At 40.2% G+C, this 18,008-nt stretch overlaps 1 protein-coding gene across 4 annotated transcripts in view; it reads left to right on the top strand.

Annotated features, from left to right (window-relative positions):
• rph3ab (rabphilin 3A homolog (mouse), b) overlaps positions 1–18,008 on the top strand; it is a 48,013-nt gene that overhangs the window by 2,245 nt on the left and 27,760 nt on the right. For 2 of the 4 annotated variants that reach the window (XM_021478070.3, XM_686740.10), the window contains exons 1-2: positions 5,684–5,777; positions 16,365–16,530. In XM_021478070.3, the coding sequence (XP_021333745.1) occupies positions 16,382–16,530 (149 nt within the window). In that variant the 5' untranslated portion in view covers positions 5,684–5,777; positions 16,365–16,381. Of the gene's footprint in view, positions 1–5,683; positions 5,778–16,364; positions 16,531–18,008 lie in introns of those variants that run through there. The other 2 variants (XM_073907602.1, XM_073907601.1) reach the window with 1 other exon arrangement.

The following is an 18,008-nucleotide window of genomic DNA, read 5'->3' as shown; positions in this document are numbered from 1 at the left end:
GTGTAGAGTTTGCACGTGGGTTTCCTCCGGGTGCTCCGGTTTCCCCCACAGTCCAAACACATGCGCTATAGGGGAATTGAATAAACTAAACTGGCCGTGGTGTACGAGTGTGTGTATGAATGAGTGTGTATGGGTGTTTCCCAGTACTGGGTTGCAGCTGGAAAGTAATCCGCTGCATAAAACATATGCTATGGTGCAGCTGTGGTGACCCCTGATGAATAAAGAGACTAAGCCGAAGGAAAATGGATGAATGAATATGCATGGTTCTTTGGTCAGTATGTTTGGCCATCCTGCTTTAATGTGGTCACTATATGATTAAATATGAGTGATGCTTTGCTATGATGACCATCTAAAAGAGAAGAGGAGTGTAGCAGTGATGATTTGTAGGCAGGCATTAACAGACACATCATTAAACTCAGGAGGTGACAGCTTTTACAGTGTATTGAGTTCTGGCAAGGTCATGACTGTATTTCACTCAGTGGCGCCCTCTGGTGGTCTGAAGACATGGCTAACTGTACCTGCGGGTGAGAATACTGATACTTTTACTTTTTTAGAAAGGGGTTGCTGTATGACAGTGATTATTAGATACGTGGGTAACAACACTTTAGTTTAGGTAACAATTTACACCATTTAATTTGGACTTTAATACTCCGTAAATGTTGAACTATGATTAATAAATGCTGTACAAGTCATTCATTTCTTCAGTTTCTTTTCAGCATAGTCCATTTATTAATCTGGGGCCACCACAGCGGAACGAACCGCCACCTTATCCAGCACATGTTTTACGCAGCTGATGCCCTTCCAGCTGCAACCCATGACTGGGAAACACCCATACACGCTCATTCACACTCATACACTACGGACAATTTAGCCTACCCAATTCACCTGTACCACATGTGTTTGGACTGTCGGGGAAACCGGAGCAACCCACCCCAACACAGGGAGAACATGCAAACTCCACACAGAAAAGCCAGCTGACCCAGCCGAGGCTCAAACCAGTGACCTTCCCACTGCATGCGCCACTGTGACGCCTGCTGTACAAGTGTTATTAGTTTATATTAGTAAACACATTAGCATTAACTAATGAAATCTTAAAGAGGACATGTTATGCAAACACAGAGGTTTAAACACAGGCAGCAGTGTGTGAATAAAACCTTCTGATGGTAAAAATGTATTTTTTTTATCAGGCTTGATATAAACAGTATACAGAAACACTTTGATTGACATTCTCCCTTTGTACGTGTCATCAGAGGGGGAAAGCCCCGCCCACTAGTGACCATCTCTCCCTCATTAGCATAAACAGTCCTGAGTGAGATGCAGCTGTCCCCTATTAGAGTTTCGACCTGCTGACGATAACGTCAGCGATTAAGAGGATTAGAAATGTGGAGTTTAAGCACACACAAATGAACACTGTCTGCTGTTTTGAATCGGTCACCATGCTGATACACAGGCATTTGTAGCTCCGCCCTCTTTTGAAATGACCACAATCTCATTTGAATTTAAAGCGACAGTCACCAAAACGGCACAGTTTGGATCAAAGCCTATAAAGGGGCACTTTTAAAGAGTATAAATCATTATTTGTGTGATGTTTTCAGCTGACACTTCACACACACACACACACTAGAGACATCAGAGGCTTAGTTTACATCTTGTGAAAAGGGGCTTAACAGGTGCCCTTAAATGTAAAGTGTGACCAAGTATTGTAGAGAGAGAAATACACTTCCTTACAAAAGTCTTGTGGCCTATCCAAGTTTGAGGAACAGCAAATAATTAGTTGACTTCAAGTTGGCCATTTGTGTTCATCTTCAATGCCTCCTCCTCCATCTTACCCCAGACATGCTCAATGCTCAATAATGTTCATATCTGGTGACTGGGCTGGCCAATCCTGGAGCACCATGAGCTTCTTTGCTTTCAGGAGCTTTGATGTGGAGCAGTGGCGTAGCGCAAAATGCGGAGGCCCCCCTGCAGGGATCACCGACGGGGCCCCCAGTTGAAGGCCAGGGGGGGCGGGGGGAGGTTGGGGTGGGGGTTTGGCAGAGCCAGAGATATACAGATATACCTATGATCGGGAGATTTCCCTGGATGTTAGTATGCATTTTTTTTTTAATTATGAAAATTAAATTATTATGATTAATTATGACGCATGCTCAGGGTCCCTATGCGATATCTAGTGTATATATCTATGTCACAAATTGAGAAGCGGGGAAATGAGGCGGGGTGGAGCGACAACGCGGGGAATCCTTCACAAACTGAGGAGCGATCACAAACCGAAAGCGGCGAGAGCGTCAAAGTAGCCAGAAATCATTCATTTTTTAACGAGAACCGGCGGCGAGAACAGCGGCGCGTCTTCATTGGCTATGACCAGGTTCGGCGGCAAGCAATCAGAATGAAGTAGTCCACCGCTTGAGAGGAGTTCAGAGAACACAGACCTGTGCACTTTGGTTCCGACCACAGTTGTTCCCAAGAGTTTGATTATTGCGGTTCCTGGATTTTCAATCATTGAAAATCGCAACGACGTGGGGCCCCACCGCGGTGCGTGCCCTGCGGGCCCGTCCTCTACGCCACTGATGTGGAGGCTGAAGTATGAGAAGGAGCGCTATCCTGCTGGAGAATTGTCCCTCTCCTGTGGTTTGTAATGTAATGGGCAGCACAAATGTCTTGATACCTCAGGCTGTTGATGTTGCAGATCTCTCGCACGCCCCCATACTGAATAAACCCCAAACCATGATGTCTCCTTCACCAAACTTGATTGATTTCAGTGAGAATCTTGGCTCCATGTGGGTTCCAGTAGGTCTTCTGCAGTATTTGTGATGATTGGGATGCAGATCAACAGATGATCCATCTGAAATATTGACCTTTTGACCCTTTTACAGATGTCAAAAGTTATTAATAATGTTTTAATTTCATTTACTACGTTCAAAAAAGTGCTATGAAGTTAGAGCACAGAGAGCAATCATCAGTTTAACGTCATCAATATTGAGGAAAGCATGCATTTCTTCTCCTGCTTGGCATTCTCTCACTGAAGCGTTTGCGCTTGGAGGAAAAAACACTCAAGAGCAGCTTTTCTCCCCACAGGCCTTCGAGATTCTCCAAAAACCCTTCATCGTTATACAAGATGCTGCAAGAAGTGACTCATTCTGTTCGCTCGGCTGTCAAGCTGGCTGAATTTCCCACATTATTAATTGTCTGCTCTGTGCACATACTGTCACTCGTCCTGATAAATCTGTTGTAGATGGTGATTTATTTTATTTAGCCTAAAGAATACCAGCTACACTACACTCAAAACAATGAATCACCATCATTTGTTTGTAAATTTAGATTTTATTTAATATGTCAAGTTTTTTGTGTGTGTGTATGTTGTCAGATTCCGGTGGCTCAGTGGTTAGCACTGTTGCCTGAAGGTCGACATATAGACCTTTTTCATGGCTGCTGCATGGAGGGCGCCATAGTGACCAGTGTTTTCCGGTAGAATGCTAAAAACTTCCGTTTACAGCGTGTACAACTGGTAATTTGTGCTCCGAAAATGGGTTTCAATGACGTTTTTAATGGATAACAGAGTGTTTTTGTGACACACAACTTAGAAATGTGTCTGTTAAAGCCGTTATAATCTGTCACATGTGGTTCAAGCGCGTCAGAAATATGAGAAAACCGTTCTCCTAGTTCACAATTTGGTGAATTACATTTGTTTGGGCTGGTTATATATTTGAAATAAAGAGAAAATGTTGACTTTAGCGATGACGAGGCTTCATTTAAACTGCAGAAGATGCGTCTGACAGCAAGGGGGAAACGCCTCACAGCAGCTGTTTTCCATCCTATTAGATCGCATTTCTTTAAATGATCAGTCCAGGAGATGCTGCTGATGGACAACAGTATTAGCTCAAAGAGGATAAAAGCAGGTAAAATAGATTAAAACTATCGTTTCAAAGCTGTCCAAATGTGACTGTTCACACGCATCATCTGCCGACCGGAAGTTCTTCGCATTCTCCTTGCGCATGCAAAGCATCATGGGTAATTTTGCGTTCCAAGAAAAACAGTCAACCCTAGACAGTCAATTAATTTCTAGACAGTCAACCCTGCTAAAAAATCCAGCTTGGTTGGCTGGTTTTAGCTGGTCAACCAGGCTGGTTTTAGAGGGGTTTTGGCCACTTCCAGGCTGGTTTCCAGCTATTTCCAGCCTGGTCTTAGCTGGTCAGGCTGGAAAATGACCAGCTAAATCCAGCTAAAACCAGCTTGACCAGCCAGGTTTAGGCTGGACATAGCTGGTTTTGGCTGGGCTCCCAGCCTGGCTAAGTTGTTCAAGCTGGTTTTAGCTGGTCATCTCCCAGCCTAACCAGCTAAGACCAGGCTGGAAATGGCTGGAAACCAGCCTGGAAGTGGCCAAAACCCCTCTAAAACCAGCCTGGTTGACCAGCTAAAACCAGCCAACCGTTTAAGCTGGATTTTTCAGCAGGGTTAACACACATTTCCTTGGTATATATTTGCTTTGCTTTTAAACTGTATAACTTTGGTCTAATGTTTTGGATCTCCTTCCACAAGCTTCTCACAATAGTTTGCAGGAGTTTTGGCCCATTCCTCCTGACAGAATTGCTTTAACTGAGTCAGATTGGTTGGCTGTCTTGCTCGCACAAGCTTTTTCAACTCTGCCCACACATTCTCTATAGGATTGAGATCAGGGCTTTGTGATGGCCACTCCAAAACATTCACTTTGTTGTCCTTAAAGCACATTTGAACTCATTTGGCAGTATGCTTAGGGGCATGATCTGTTTGAAAGACCCGTTTGTGGCCAAGTTGTAATTTCCCGGCTGATGTGTTGAGATGTTGCTTCAGTATTTCTCCATAATGTTCTTTCGTCATGATGCCATCTATGCTGTGCAGTGGACCAGTCCCTCCTGCAGCAAAACAGCCCCACAACATGATGCTGCCGCCCCCATACTTCACAGTTGGGATGGTGTTGCTAGGCTTGTAAGCTTTCCCCTTTGTCCTCCAAATGTAACACTGCTCATTATGGCCAAACAGTTCAGTCTTAGCTCCATCAGAGCACAGCACATGTCTCCAATATTAGTCTTTTTCCCAGTGTAATTTAGCTCATTGTAATCTGGTATTGTTGTTTTTCTGGCTTGTTGATTTTCCCATGTTGTCACACAAGGAAGCATAATACAGATGTGTTCACTCTTTATCGCTTAGTTTGTGGCATTTATAATTTACATTTATTAATTTATAATAAAGGTAACACGGTGGCTCAGTGGTTAGCACTGTGGCCTCACAGCAAGAAGGTTGCTGGTTTGAGTGTCAGACAGTTGGCATTTCTGTGTGGAGTTTGCATGTTCTCCCCGTGTTGGTGTGGGTTTACTCCAGGTGCTCTGGATTCCCCCTTAGTCCAAACACATGCGCTATAGGGGAATTGGATGATCTAAATTGTCCGTATGTGTGTGAATGAGAGTGTATGGGTGTTTCCCAGAACTGGGTTGCAGCTGGAAGGGCATCCGCTGCATAAAACATATGCAGGATAAGTTGGCGGTTCATCCCGCTTTGGTGACCCATGATAAATAAAGGGACTAAGTCGAAAGGAAAATGAATGAATTAATAATATACATTTATTCTCTCTCTCTCTCTCTCACACACACACACAGTCTCTCTCTCTCTCACTCTCTCTCTCTAATATGCGCAGTCGCTGATTCCTCTCATAGACTGACCTCACTCACAGTCCGCATTGTTTGCAGTCGTTTTTCCCTCAGCACCAGGCGTTTATCCATCATCATCATCATCATCATCATCAGGTGAGCATATGTGAAAACTCCATTACTGATTTCTTTTCCACACATGAAACGACGAATGCGTTTCACAGCCGAAAAACTAACAAAAAACATGCATGCATGTGGGCTGTGTGAGACTTCCTGAGCGATTTATTAAGCACTGAGTAAAAGAAAACCTAAGAAAAGCAATGCTGTCTCTTCATACGCGATCCACATTCCCGTCGTAATCTAGCTAGAGTGTCTGTACGGATGCATTCATTCCCACAGCCATCCATCCATCCATAAGCACGGGCTGCCTGTAGGAAATGATATCGACATGATGGCTGAACAATGCCCTGCTGTAAAAACAGTAAATCTGTGTGCGCTTTGGGTACACACTGCGTGTCAATCGATGCTCCCATTGAGTGTGTTTCCTCTCCCGTCTGCCTTGAGAAACCATGCATGCTGTTTTGCACTGGAAGATAAGCGTAAGGTGTGTCATCTCAATGCGGCTTGCGTTGTACGCAAAAGGTGCATTCAGTCGGTAATAAAGACACGAGCGCTTTTACTAGTGCGCAGAAACACACCAGTCAAGCTTGCTGTGGGCTTCTCACAGGATTTAACACTTATGCTGTGTTATATTTGGATTTGCAATGCAAGTGAACGATCATATGCAGTGCGCTTGTCTTCAGGTGGTGTTCAAATAGGTGTGGATCTTATCTAATGTTTTTGTTATAATTATTGTGACCCACTTAGTCATTCCTGCTTGCTTGCGGGTGGAGTTTTCAATTGGCAATCTGCTGAATGATGTAGCCTATGTGTGATGCATTCTCCGCGCACAGAAACACTCACTGAACCAAATGAATGAATGAAGGCGTGGATGCTCGCAGCCAAATGTAGATTTCAATAAAAGGGATGTGGTTTGCTTGAGATCTTTCAGCATTTACGTATAATGTAGGCTATATTAATATTAGATGTAATACCGATGACTTAAAGTGGACCTATTATGCCTGCTTTTTTTTTTTTTTTTTTTTTTTTTAAAATATGTATGTTCTACAATACTCGGTCACACTTTACATTTAATGGACCTATCATGACACTTTTCTCAAGATGTAAAACAGCACACAGATAATGCTTATAACTCTCTGAATCCGACCCTTTTAGGCTTTGATCTAAATTGTGGAGTTTTGGTGACTGTCGCTTTAAATGCAAATGAGACTGTGCTCTTTTCAAATGAAGGCGGAGCTAGAATTTAGAGATCTGTGCGGAACTAAATTTTGAATCCCGTTTCTTCCAGGTTTTAGTCCGAACCCGACCACTCCCACTTATATTTAGGTATTGTTATCCCACAGCCCGACCCGCCCCTTTTTCTACCCGCCCAATCCAGCTAAAGCCTGGTTTATACTTCTGCGTCAAGTGACCGGCGAAATCCACGGCGCATGCAACGCGCGTAGCTGTGCATTTATACTTCTGCGCGCTGTCTCTGTTGGTCTGCATTAACACTTCCGAAACGCTAGTTGGCAGTAAGGTGTTAATGTTCCTCTGTGTCGAGTTTCTTCGTTGGTGCTTTGCTTTTCCTGAACACTTCCTGAATGTACAAGTGGCTCAAACTTGCTCATTTTTAGGCAGGAACCGGCGGACGTGCAACAACTTTTACTATGAGGTAAACACAAAACAAAACTTTCCATCCGGAGCTCCTTCACGGGACTCCACACTTGTAAACAATCGCGCCACCAGGCGCACGCCGCTCGCACGGCTCTTGGTGCCGCCCAGACTTGTCAGCGCTACCAAGCCGACCAATCACAGAGCTTGCGCTACGTGTCGTTGCAACGTGTAGTTACATTTTTTGAGAGATGCACGTCAGCGACGCCGACGGCCACAGCGTAGGGCTATGCGTCGACGCGTAGGCTGCGCCATAGCATACGCGTGCGTTTGACGCAGAAGTATAAATCAGCCTTAAGTGTTAAGTTTCAGCTCAAAATAGCACACAGATAATGCTTATAACTCTGAATCCTACCCTTTTAGGCTTTGATCTAAATTGTGGAGTTTTGGTGTCTGTCGCTTTAAATGCAAATGAGACTGTGCTCTTTTCAAATGAGGGCGGAGCTACAAATTAAAGATCTGCGCAGGACTAAATTTTGAATCCTGTTTTAGTGCGAACCCAACTGCTCCTGCTTATTTTCAGCATTTGTTGTCCCGCATCCCGCCCCGTTTTCTACCCGCCTGCGCCCAATCCTACTACCGAAAACCTCCCAGCGATACAAAGTCCAGACAGCCTATAACAAGCTGTCTGTATAAACACACACACATAGACACACAGCACCAAGCAATTGACACACGGGCAGCATCACGCTATCTCTCATTCACACACATTGACAGCAACAAGCTCTCTCTCATTCACACACACACACACACACATAGACAGCAACAATCAAGCTAAACACAGCGTCACGCTGTCTCATTCACACACATACATACGCGTGCTCGCTCGCTCGGGAGTTGGGAGCGATATTGTTAGACCGCCCGCTCCTGTTCAGATTACACCAGTTACCGACCGCTCCCGAGCTGCAAGAAATCTGGTCGGGTCCCTCGGCTCCCGCAGACCTCTACTACTAACGCCTGCGCGACAGCTTAGTGGCAGATTTCAAAAACAAGATTAACTCATATGCTAATGAGCAGTGCTTAATTTGTGAATTGCGAGGTCCTGGAACAAATCAGGGTAACTGCTCAGGCATGTTACCAGATGAGGGAGAGGTGTCGTTGACGAAAGTGAATAGCGAGGGGTATGTCGCGAATGAAAGTGGGGGGGGGGGGGTTGTAGTGGACGAAAGTGAAGAGGGGAGGGGGTGTCATTGATGTCAGCTGTTAAGCGCGAAAATAGAAACAAAATGCGTGGGCGGTGTCATCTGTTAAATATTCTCCAACTGTGCAATAAACATACTTCTCATGCGCACTTGTTGCTCATAACAATACAATACTTTCTCGTACGCATTTGCACACAGCACATAACCTGGATGTTTATAACAAATCTGTACATGCAATTCAACATCCAGATCTTTTTTGACTAACTGCATCTCTCTTTAATCATTTTTATCATCTTTTTGTCATATTAATTTCGTGTCGTCACTTTATGTACACTGGAAGCTTCTGCAGCCCAAGCAAATTCCTTGTGTGTGAAGCACAATTTTCAAGAAAACCGATTCTGATACCGCCCCCTAGCGTTTGTTTTAAAGAAGAAATGCAGCCATACATATCTTTGGCTGCATAACTCGCGCTCTCCGGAAATGTATATGGGGGTACATATTCACAATAAGCCTGTGCTGCATTACGAGATGCGTTCTACTGTACATTATGTGCCGGAGCATTGATTCAGAAGGGAGAGAATGTATTTGTGCTGATGGATTGACTGCAGATGGGCTTATACCGATGCTATACTTTCTTGCTTGCATTTCTGAGCATATAAATGCCACAATGCTCAATTCCACACTCAACTGAGAAGGGAAAATTACGTTTTAATTTTAATTTTGTGAGGAAACGGCACTGTAAACAATGCTGGCTGGGTTCTACACAATACCTTCATGTTGTCCCGACACAAATTGATCAACCTAAATTAAGTTGTTCAAAACAACAGCTCATTTTAAGTAGTTTGAACAAGCAGGAAAACAATAAACTAAGCAGGCTTCCATAGATGTTTTTACATGTTTCCTTCTCTTAAATAAATAAATGCATAAATATTGATGGTCATACGTTATTTTAACATGCAATTCTTACTATTATCAATCCATTAACTGCTCAGTTTGCAGCTTATTAATAGTTATTAAGGTAATAGTTGAGGATTAGAGATCAGATAAGTATTGATAAACAGTAAATGTTTTAATAATAGGCAGGTAATGGGCCTGTAATTATTAGTCAGAATTGGTCCTTAAACTTAAGTGTTGCTGTAACATTTTTCATGTCATCTACTGTACTTTATTGTATTGAGTCTGTCCACCTTGTGCTCCTGTTTTCATATTTGGGCTTTTAATTTGTTTGGCTTTCTGTGGCTATTATCTATTATCATTATTGCGGGGGAAGCACAGTGGCGCAGTGGTTAGCACAATCGCCTGGTCGCTGGTTCGAGCCCCGGCTGGGTCAGTTGGATGCTCCGTTGTCCCCCATAATCCAAACACATGTGCTATAGGGCAGGGGTCACCAATCTCGGGCGTAGAGGGCCGGTGTCCCTGCAGGGTTTAGCTCCAACTTGCCTCAACACACCTGCCTGGATGTTTTAAGTATCCTTAGTAAGACCTTGATTGGCTTGTTCAGGTGTGTTTGATTAGGGTTGGAGCTAAAATCTGCAGGACACCGGCCCTCCAGGAACAAATTTGGTGACCCCTGCTATAGGGGAATTGAATAAGCTTAATTGGCCGTAGTGTATGTGTGTGAATGAGTGTTTCCCAGTACTGGGTTGCTGCTGGAAGGGCATCCGCAGTGTAAAACATAAGCTGAATAAGTTTGCGGTTTATTCCGCTGTGGCGACCTCACATTAATAAAAGGACTAAGCCAAAAAGAAAATTAATTAATTAATTATTATTGTTTTGCTTAAAGGCATATGCAAAATACCAAATAAGCAATAGTAAGAATTCCAAATACACTGTACAAATGCATGATTCCACATGAAGGATTTAAATGAACGTAAATTGAAGTGGATTGAACATAAGACACTTAAATTGTTCTCAATAAACTCAAGAATTGTGTTGTTTCAGCTCATTTTAACTACGTAGTTTTAACAAACACCAAACTTATTTTTTTGAGTGTAGTGTCAAATAGCAGCACAACAAAAAAATCAAAACACCTTAATAAACACATAAAACTTACTAATAAACAAACAAACAAACAAATAAATAAATAAATAAACAAACATGATAATGCATTTTACCTTTCTTTTTTCTGGACATACTTATTTTTTTGACAAATTCAAGACATGCAGAAATAAAGATTTTTTGCAATCAAAAAGAAAAAAAAACAATAACAGATTTGGAGTTGATTTTAAAAAATAAGTAATGAATGAATGAATGCATAAAAAAGTATAAAAGTTTTTATAATAATTTGTAAATAATTTGTATTAATTTTTAAAAATAAGTATATTTTTAAAAACCTTTATTTCTTACCTGTTTCTCTTTCTGTCTGCCATCTAATACATTTTTTCTGGACATACTTAATTTTAGACTAATTCTGAACATATATATATATATATATATATATATATATATATATATATATATATATATATATATATATATATATATATATATATATATATATATATATATATGTAAAGATTTTTTTGCAAATAAAGTGCAACCCAATAATATCCAGCTGAAACTCAACCGCCATCGTGTTTCAACAGATTTAGGGTGTTTAACGTGAGAATTGAAAAGCTAACATTAGGCTATAAACGGACTGCAGTGCCCTCGGGGCGCTCGTCTGTGATGTCAGCACCTGTTACAGACAACTTTTCTAGCTTAATTAATAGAAATATGCTCCACGACAAAGAGTTAATCTCTCTGTTTATTATATTATAATCCACGCTATATGTTATAAACAAATAAACACGCAAATGCACATAGACATTTTATGGAGGAGTGTAAATATTGCATGAAATGTGTTCAGATGAAGAAAAAAATTGCGAAAAATCACTTAATGACGTTAAAATGACAGTTAATCAGTGTATTTCTTACACATTTATTCACACGTTTGCATTACTGAGAGCAGGACAGAGTCAGGCAGCACTGGTCAGCAGTATCTTCATAATATCATTTATCATTCATTCATTCATTTTCTTGTCGGCTTAGTCTCTTTATTAATCCGGGGTCGCCACAGGGGAATGACCCGCCAACTTATCCAGCAAGTTTTTACGCAGCGGATGCCCTTCCAGCTGCAACCCATCTCTGGGAAACATCCACACACAGGCTGGTTTAAGCTGGATTTTTCAGCAGGGATGTTTAAATAATTTCCATTTAAAACACGTGCAGGTCATGTGACCATCAGGAAGAACGCAGCATCTCATTTCTCAAAGGACGCGTTCTCTGCCCTCGCGGTCTCCTGAGTTCGTTCTTCCGAGGACACCTGGCAAGACCGTTCTCCACAAGAACACAAGTCCGTTCTCTGCGCTCTTGGAATTGAGAAACAGCACTAGTGATCTTGAAGACACTGATTGGCATGTTCAGGTGTCTTTGACTAGTGTTGGAGCAAAACTCTGCAGGGACACCGGCCCTCGAGGATCAAGTTTGCCCATCCCTGCTATAGACCATGTCAATGTGGTCATGTCATTGGCCCGTGAACGTTTCCTGCTTGTTATCAAACTATTTCAGAACTGTAAAACAAGAGGCAATTCAATCATAAATAATGTTATGATAGCTGTTTTGACATCAGGTTATCAATATGTGGCTCTTTTTGGATTCGTGGGAGCTGTAGAAATTAAAAATGTAAAACAGGAAATGCGTTGGGAACATTCTTTCTGCTTACACCCTTCGAAATGATCTATAGCGCATGTGTTTGGACTTTAAGGGAAACCTGAGCACCTAGAGGAAACCCACGCCAACACTGGGAGAACATGCAAACTCCACACAGAAATGCCAGCTGGCCCAGCAGGGACTCGAACTAGCGACTTTCTTGCTGCGAGGCCACAGTGCTAACCACTGAATTATAATCAGATTTTTACAGAAGCTCTGGCCGCAGGAGTCAGATCTTAACATTGACATGACACCCGATGATGACTTCAAAACTGCTGACGGAAGTGCTGTAAATGTTCATGCAGTGCTAAACTCAGTCTTATGTGGGAAACAGCGCAGCTCTTTGATGCACAGCAGAGCCGGCCGGCCGTGACTGCAGCACAGAGCATGAAAAGCAACAGAACAGACTGAGTTTCTCTGCTTTGACGGAGGAAAGAGAGTGTTTATTTGGAGATGCGTGTTGATTTCTCCTGCATCAGCCTCGTCACATACGTGGTCACGCCTACGTCCTTACCATAGCAACCCATGCAGATCGGGCGGTTGTGCATGTCTGGACACACACATCTGATTTTATCACTTGCAGTTAATACTGTGGACAGCTTCGCCTGCTGTCTGGACATTTGTGAACTGAATATTGCGTGAATGTAAGCAGTGATATGCGGTTATAAGCTGTCAAAAAAAGTCAAACTACTGTGTTTTTTATGTAAAATAGATTTTTATGTAGGATTGAGTGAAAAAAAATGCTTTCAATTTGTCTTAAAGCAAATAACAAAAGGATAAAAATATAAATATTCATTCATTTTTCTTCGGCTTAGTGCCTTATAAATCAGGGGTTGCTGCTGTGGAATGAACCGCCAATTATTCCAGCATATTTTTTTACGCAGCGGATGCCCTTCCAACTGAAACCCAGTACTGGGAAACACCCATACACACTGATTCACCACACACACTCATACACTACAGCCAGCTTAGTTCATTAATTCACCGGTATCACAAGTGGTTGGACTGTGGGGAAACCAGAGCACCCAGAGGAAACCAACGCCAACACAGGGAGAACATGCAAACTCCACACAGAAATGACAACTGACCCAGCTGGGACTTAAATCAGTGACCTTCTTGCTAACCACTGAGCCACCGTGCCACCTACAACAGTAAATAGTGTAAATGAGATCTTACTAATATACATATATTTACAATAAATGAAACAAACACGCCGGCTCTTCAGTTCGTTCCTTTACTTTTTGCCCAGTGGTGTTCCTGATGTTTGCACGCGGGTACAGTAGAGCAGGCCGAGTACAGTTGCAACACTATTAATATTTAACTCCGCATACATATTCAAACATATTCGCATTAGCGCGCTCCCTGAGCATGGAAAAATTCAAGAGCAGAGACCATCATAATGCAAACAAGGAATCATTACATGTTACTGTCTCTTCATTTTAAAGGTGCCGTATGCAAGGTTTGGTCTCTTCTAAAGCATTAAAATACCCTAATATGTTTGCAGATATTTCAGAAACATGCTAAGTGAGTTGTTTATCTGAAAAAACAATGCTGAAGTCAGATATTCTGCTCTGAAAATGTGCTTTATGTGCCGGAACAGTCTTTATTTTAATCATTTAACCCGCCCAATGCCAGTTTAGCCAATTATATTTCAGCACCCTGGGTTGCCTTTGTGGAAAACATTTCCATTTAGGAAAACAAAATTTAATTCATTCAGTCAGGAAGGCTCTTAAAGCATGCACACGTGACCGAAATGCGACCTCCGGTGGACAGTTGCAGACTCCAAAATAAGAGGCAGATTCAGAGTTCCACATGAAGTTATTAATTAGCAAATAATATAAATATTACGAGCGTGAACATTAGGTGAGCTGGTTATATTGTAACCTCGTGTCCTAACAACATGCTATGTGAGGAGATTTGCAGTGATGAGGAATTTGGGTGTTTGCACCAGACGAAACATGACAGAAAATTAAAACTTAATTGAGACAAAAACTCCTTTTAGTATGAGTTCAAGCAGCTGTGGCAAACTCTGAAATAGAGACAAAGCGGAAGGAAAATAAATGAATGAAAAAAAGTCAACTTACTGTCAAACTGGTGAGACGTGGTGCGTGCTGTGTGCTTATGCTAATGATGCCACACACAATTGCTAGACATAAAGCTCTACTGGGGCACAGCCCTCTCTCCAAAAAAAAAAAAAAAAAATTTAAATTAAATAAATAAAATTATATATACATACACACACACACACACACACACACACACACACACACACACACACACACACACACACACACACACACACACACACACACACACACACACACACATATATATATATATATATATATATATGTAATTTATATATATATATATATATATATATATATATATATATTTATATATATGTATGTATATATATATATATATATATATATGTATATATATATATATATATATATATATATATATATATATATATATATATATATATGTATATATATATATGTATGTATGTATGTATATATATATATATATATATATATATATATATATATATATATATATATTTATATATATATATATATATATATATATATATATATATATATATATATATATATATATATATATATATATATATATATATATATATATATATATATATTTATATATATGTATGTGTGTATATATATACGCACACACACACACAATTGAAGTCAGAATTATCACCCCCCCACCCCCCCTCAGAATTTTTTATATTTTATATTTTTCCCCAAATATTTCCCATATGATGTTTAAAAAACATGATGTTAAAAAGTCTTATTTGTTTTATTTCGGCTAGAATAAAAGCAGTTATAAATTTTAAGGTCATTATTATTAGCCCCTTTAAGCTATATATTTTTTCTGATAGTCTACAGAACAAACCATCATTATACAATAACTTGTCTAATTACCCTAACCTGCCTAGTTACCCTAATTAACCTAGCTAAGCCTTTAAATGTCACTTTAAGCTGTATAGAAGTGTCTTGAAGAATATCTAGTCTAATATTATTTACTGTCATCATGGCAAAGATAAAATAAATCAGTTATTAGAGATGAGTTATTAAAACTATTATGATCAGAAATGTGTTGAAGAAATCTGCTCTCTGATAAACAGAAATTGGGAAAAAATAAACAGGGGGCGAATAATTCTGTCTTCAACTGTGTGTGTATATATATATATATATATATATATATATATATATATATATATATATATATATATATATATATATATATATATATACTGTTATGTTAAAACTATTTTTCTAAATAAATAACAGAAATTAATCCTAAATGTAACTGGAAAACAATCTAAAGACACAACTGGAGTGATGCTAAGATAATTTAAGAAATCTTTTGCATGAATATTAAATAATTATAATAATATATAAATAATTAAAATGAAATTCTATAGACAATTCTAGAGAATACATTGTTTTTATAGAATTATCAGACGTGTTGTCTTAGACCTGACTCATGGTCGAGAATTAGGTTTATTGAGTCATAACTCCCTGACCCAAAATCTATCTGGAGCCATGCTTAGTCTAAATAGGATTGTATCACCTCCATATCTTTTAAATTTTGATTTGTCGACTTGCAAAACTGAGGTATGCGAGTTTGCTTTTTGATTAAACTACACTGCTTTCACCAGCGTTCTTTATTCTGAGATTACCACTCTTAATAAATACACTTGCATATAAAGTAAATCGTATCTCAAAGCATTTACTGGGGCACTGGGGATTTTTACTGGGGCAAATGCCCCAGTAAATGGGTTCTAGCGATGCTTCTGCCACACACCCTTAATTTCCTTTTTTTTTCTCTCTCTTGGAAACAGGGAAACAGCAGCGATGCTTTAATATGTTGCGTGTATTTATTGTTACAGCAGCATTATAACAGAAGCCTAAGATGTATTCAGTCTGCTAAAGCAGCGCTCCTCAAACTACACCTTTGTTTGTTGTGAACACTCGCCCTCTAGTGGTGAAAATCTCCAAATCAAAGCCGACTAGCAGCTATAATCAGATTGGGTTGGCAATCAGTTGTTTATGTTTTGACTTGTCCATTATCTTGACGACTGTTGTTTATTTTCGCTTCACAGCTTTCAGTGATTTCACAATGACAGACGCTGTGATGGGCACCAAGGGTGTCCATGTGCAGTCTGGCCCGTGTCTCGGTGCTGAGCTGACAGATGAAGAGAAGGAGATTATTAACAATGTTATAGCCCGGGCCGAGAAAATGGAGGCCATGGAGCAGGAGAGGATTGGGTAAGAAAGAGCTTATTATTGATTTGTATTGATTGTACAGTAACGACTTGTGCATTAAAAGGCTCACTTTCAGTTTTAATAGATCCTCTTTTAATTTTTATAGTGTGTAATGTTGCTGTTTGAGCATGAAAATGATCTGCAGAGTAACACAACACTAAGTCACTCCAGAGTCTTTGTCTTTATCAGTGACACTGTTTCTGAATGAACTCAAGAACACTACCTGACAATAGTCTTGTGGTCGATCCCAGTGGTAAGAGCAGCAAATAATATCTTGACTTCTAGTTGATCATTTAGGTCAATATTTCTGATGGATCATGCAGAAGACTTACTGGAACCCACATAGAGCCACGATTCTCACTGAAATCAGTCAAATTTGGTGAAGGAGACATCATGGTTTGGGGTTGCATTCAGTATGGGGGCGTGCGAGAGATCTGCAACATCAACAGCCTGAGGTATCAAGACATGTGTACTGCCCATTACATTACAAACCACAGGAGAGGGACAATTGTCCAGCAGGATAGCGCTCCTCATACTTCAGCCTCCACATCAAAGCTCCTGAAAACAAAGAAGGTCAAGCTGCTCTAGGATTGGCCAGCTCAGTCACCAGACATGAACATTATTGAGCATGTCTGGGGTAAGATGGAGGAGGAGGCGTTGAAGATGAACTCAAAGAGTCTTCTCTGGGAGTAGCAGGAACACTTTCTTTGCCATTCCAGATGACTTTATTAATCAGTGATGTGAGTCATGTCAGAGATGTATGGATGCAGTCCTCCAAGCTCATGATGGAGTCAGACACAATATTCATTCTGTCTCCACTGCAGCAGGACTTTATATTCTATACTGGACATTATTTCTGTTCAGTGATGAGACTTTAGTCTAAGCAGAGTCGGAGCTTACTGTCCTAATCACATCAGTCAACATCAAGACATGATCAGATTTTATTGTGCTTAAAGAAGCATCATCTAGAGGCCTTTACCTTTCATATAAGCCACTTCTGATACCAAATGATCAACTAGAAGTCAACTTATTATTTGCTGTTTCTAAACCTTAAATATATATATATATATATATATATATATATATATATATATATATATATATATATATATATATCAGGAGTGTAAACTGACCAGGGGTCTGTTCTTCGTACGTGGATTACTCAGTGAGCTGGATTTGGATGTTGACGATTTGACACGATCCAGGATCATTTCGTTCTTCAAAGCTGATCTGAGAGTTGTTGTCATAGCAACAGTTCTGCTAGGTCAAACCTGATCGGGAGCAGGTTCAATTCATATAAACAGGATTAGATCGGCTCAGTTCAAGCGAAGATAATACAGGAAGTATGTACCGAATTCTGATGTTTTCTTACAGTAGTAGTTATATACACTTGGGAAAATGGTACATATTTTGTAACTATATATATAAAGTTACAGTTATTAATAAAATAAATAAAGTTATACATATTAATAAAACGTATG

The sequence above is a fragment of the Danio rerio genome, chromosome 7 (genome assembly GCF_049306965.1).
Source record: "Danio rerio strain Tuebingen ecotype United States chromosome 7, GRCz12tu, whole genome shotgun sequence".
In the NCBI taxonomy this organism is placed as follows: Eukaryota; Metazoa; Chordata; class Actinopteri; order Cypriniformes; family Danionidae; genus Danio; species Danio rerio.
This window is presented reverse-complemented; position numbering and strand designations above follow the sequence as displayed.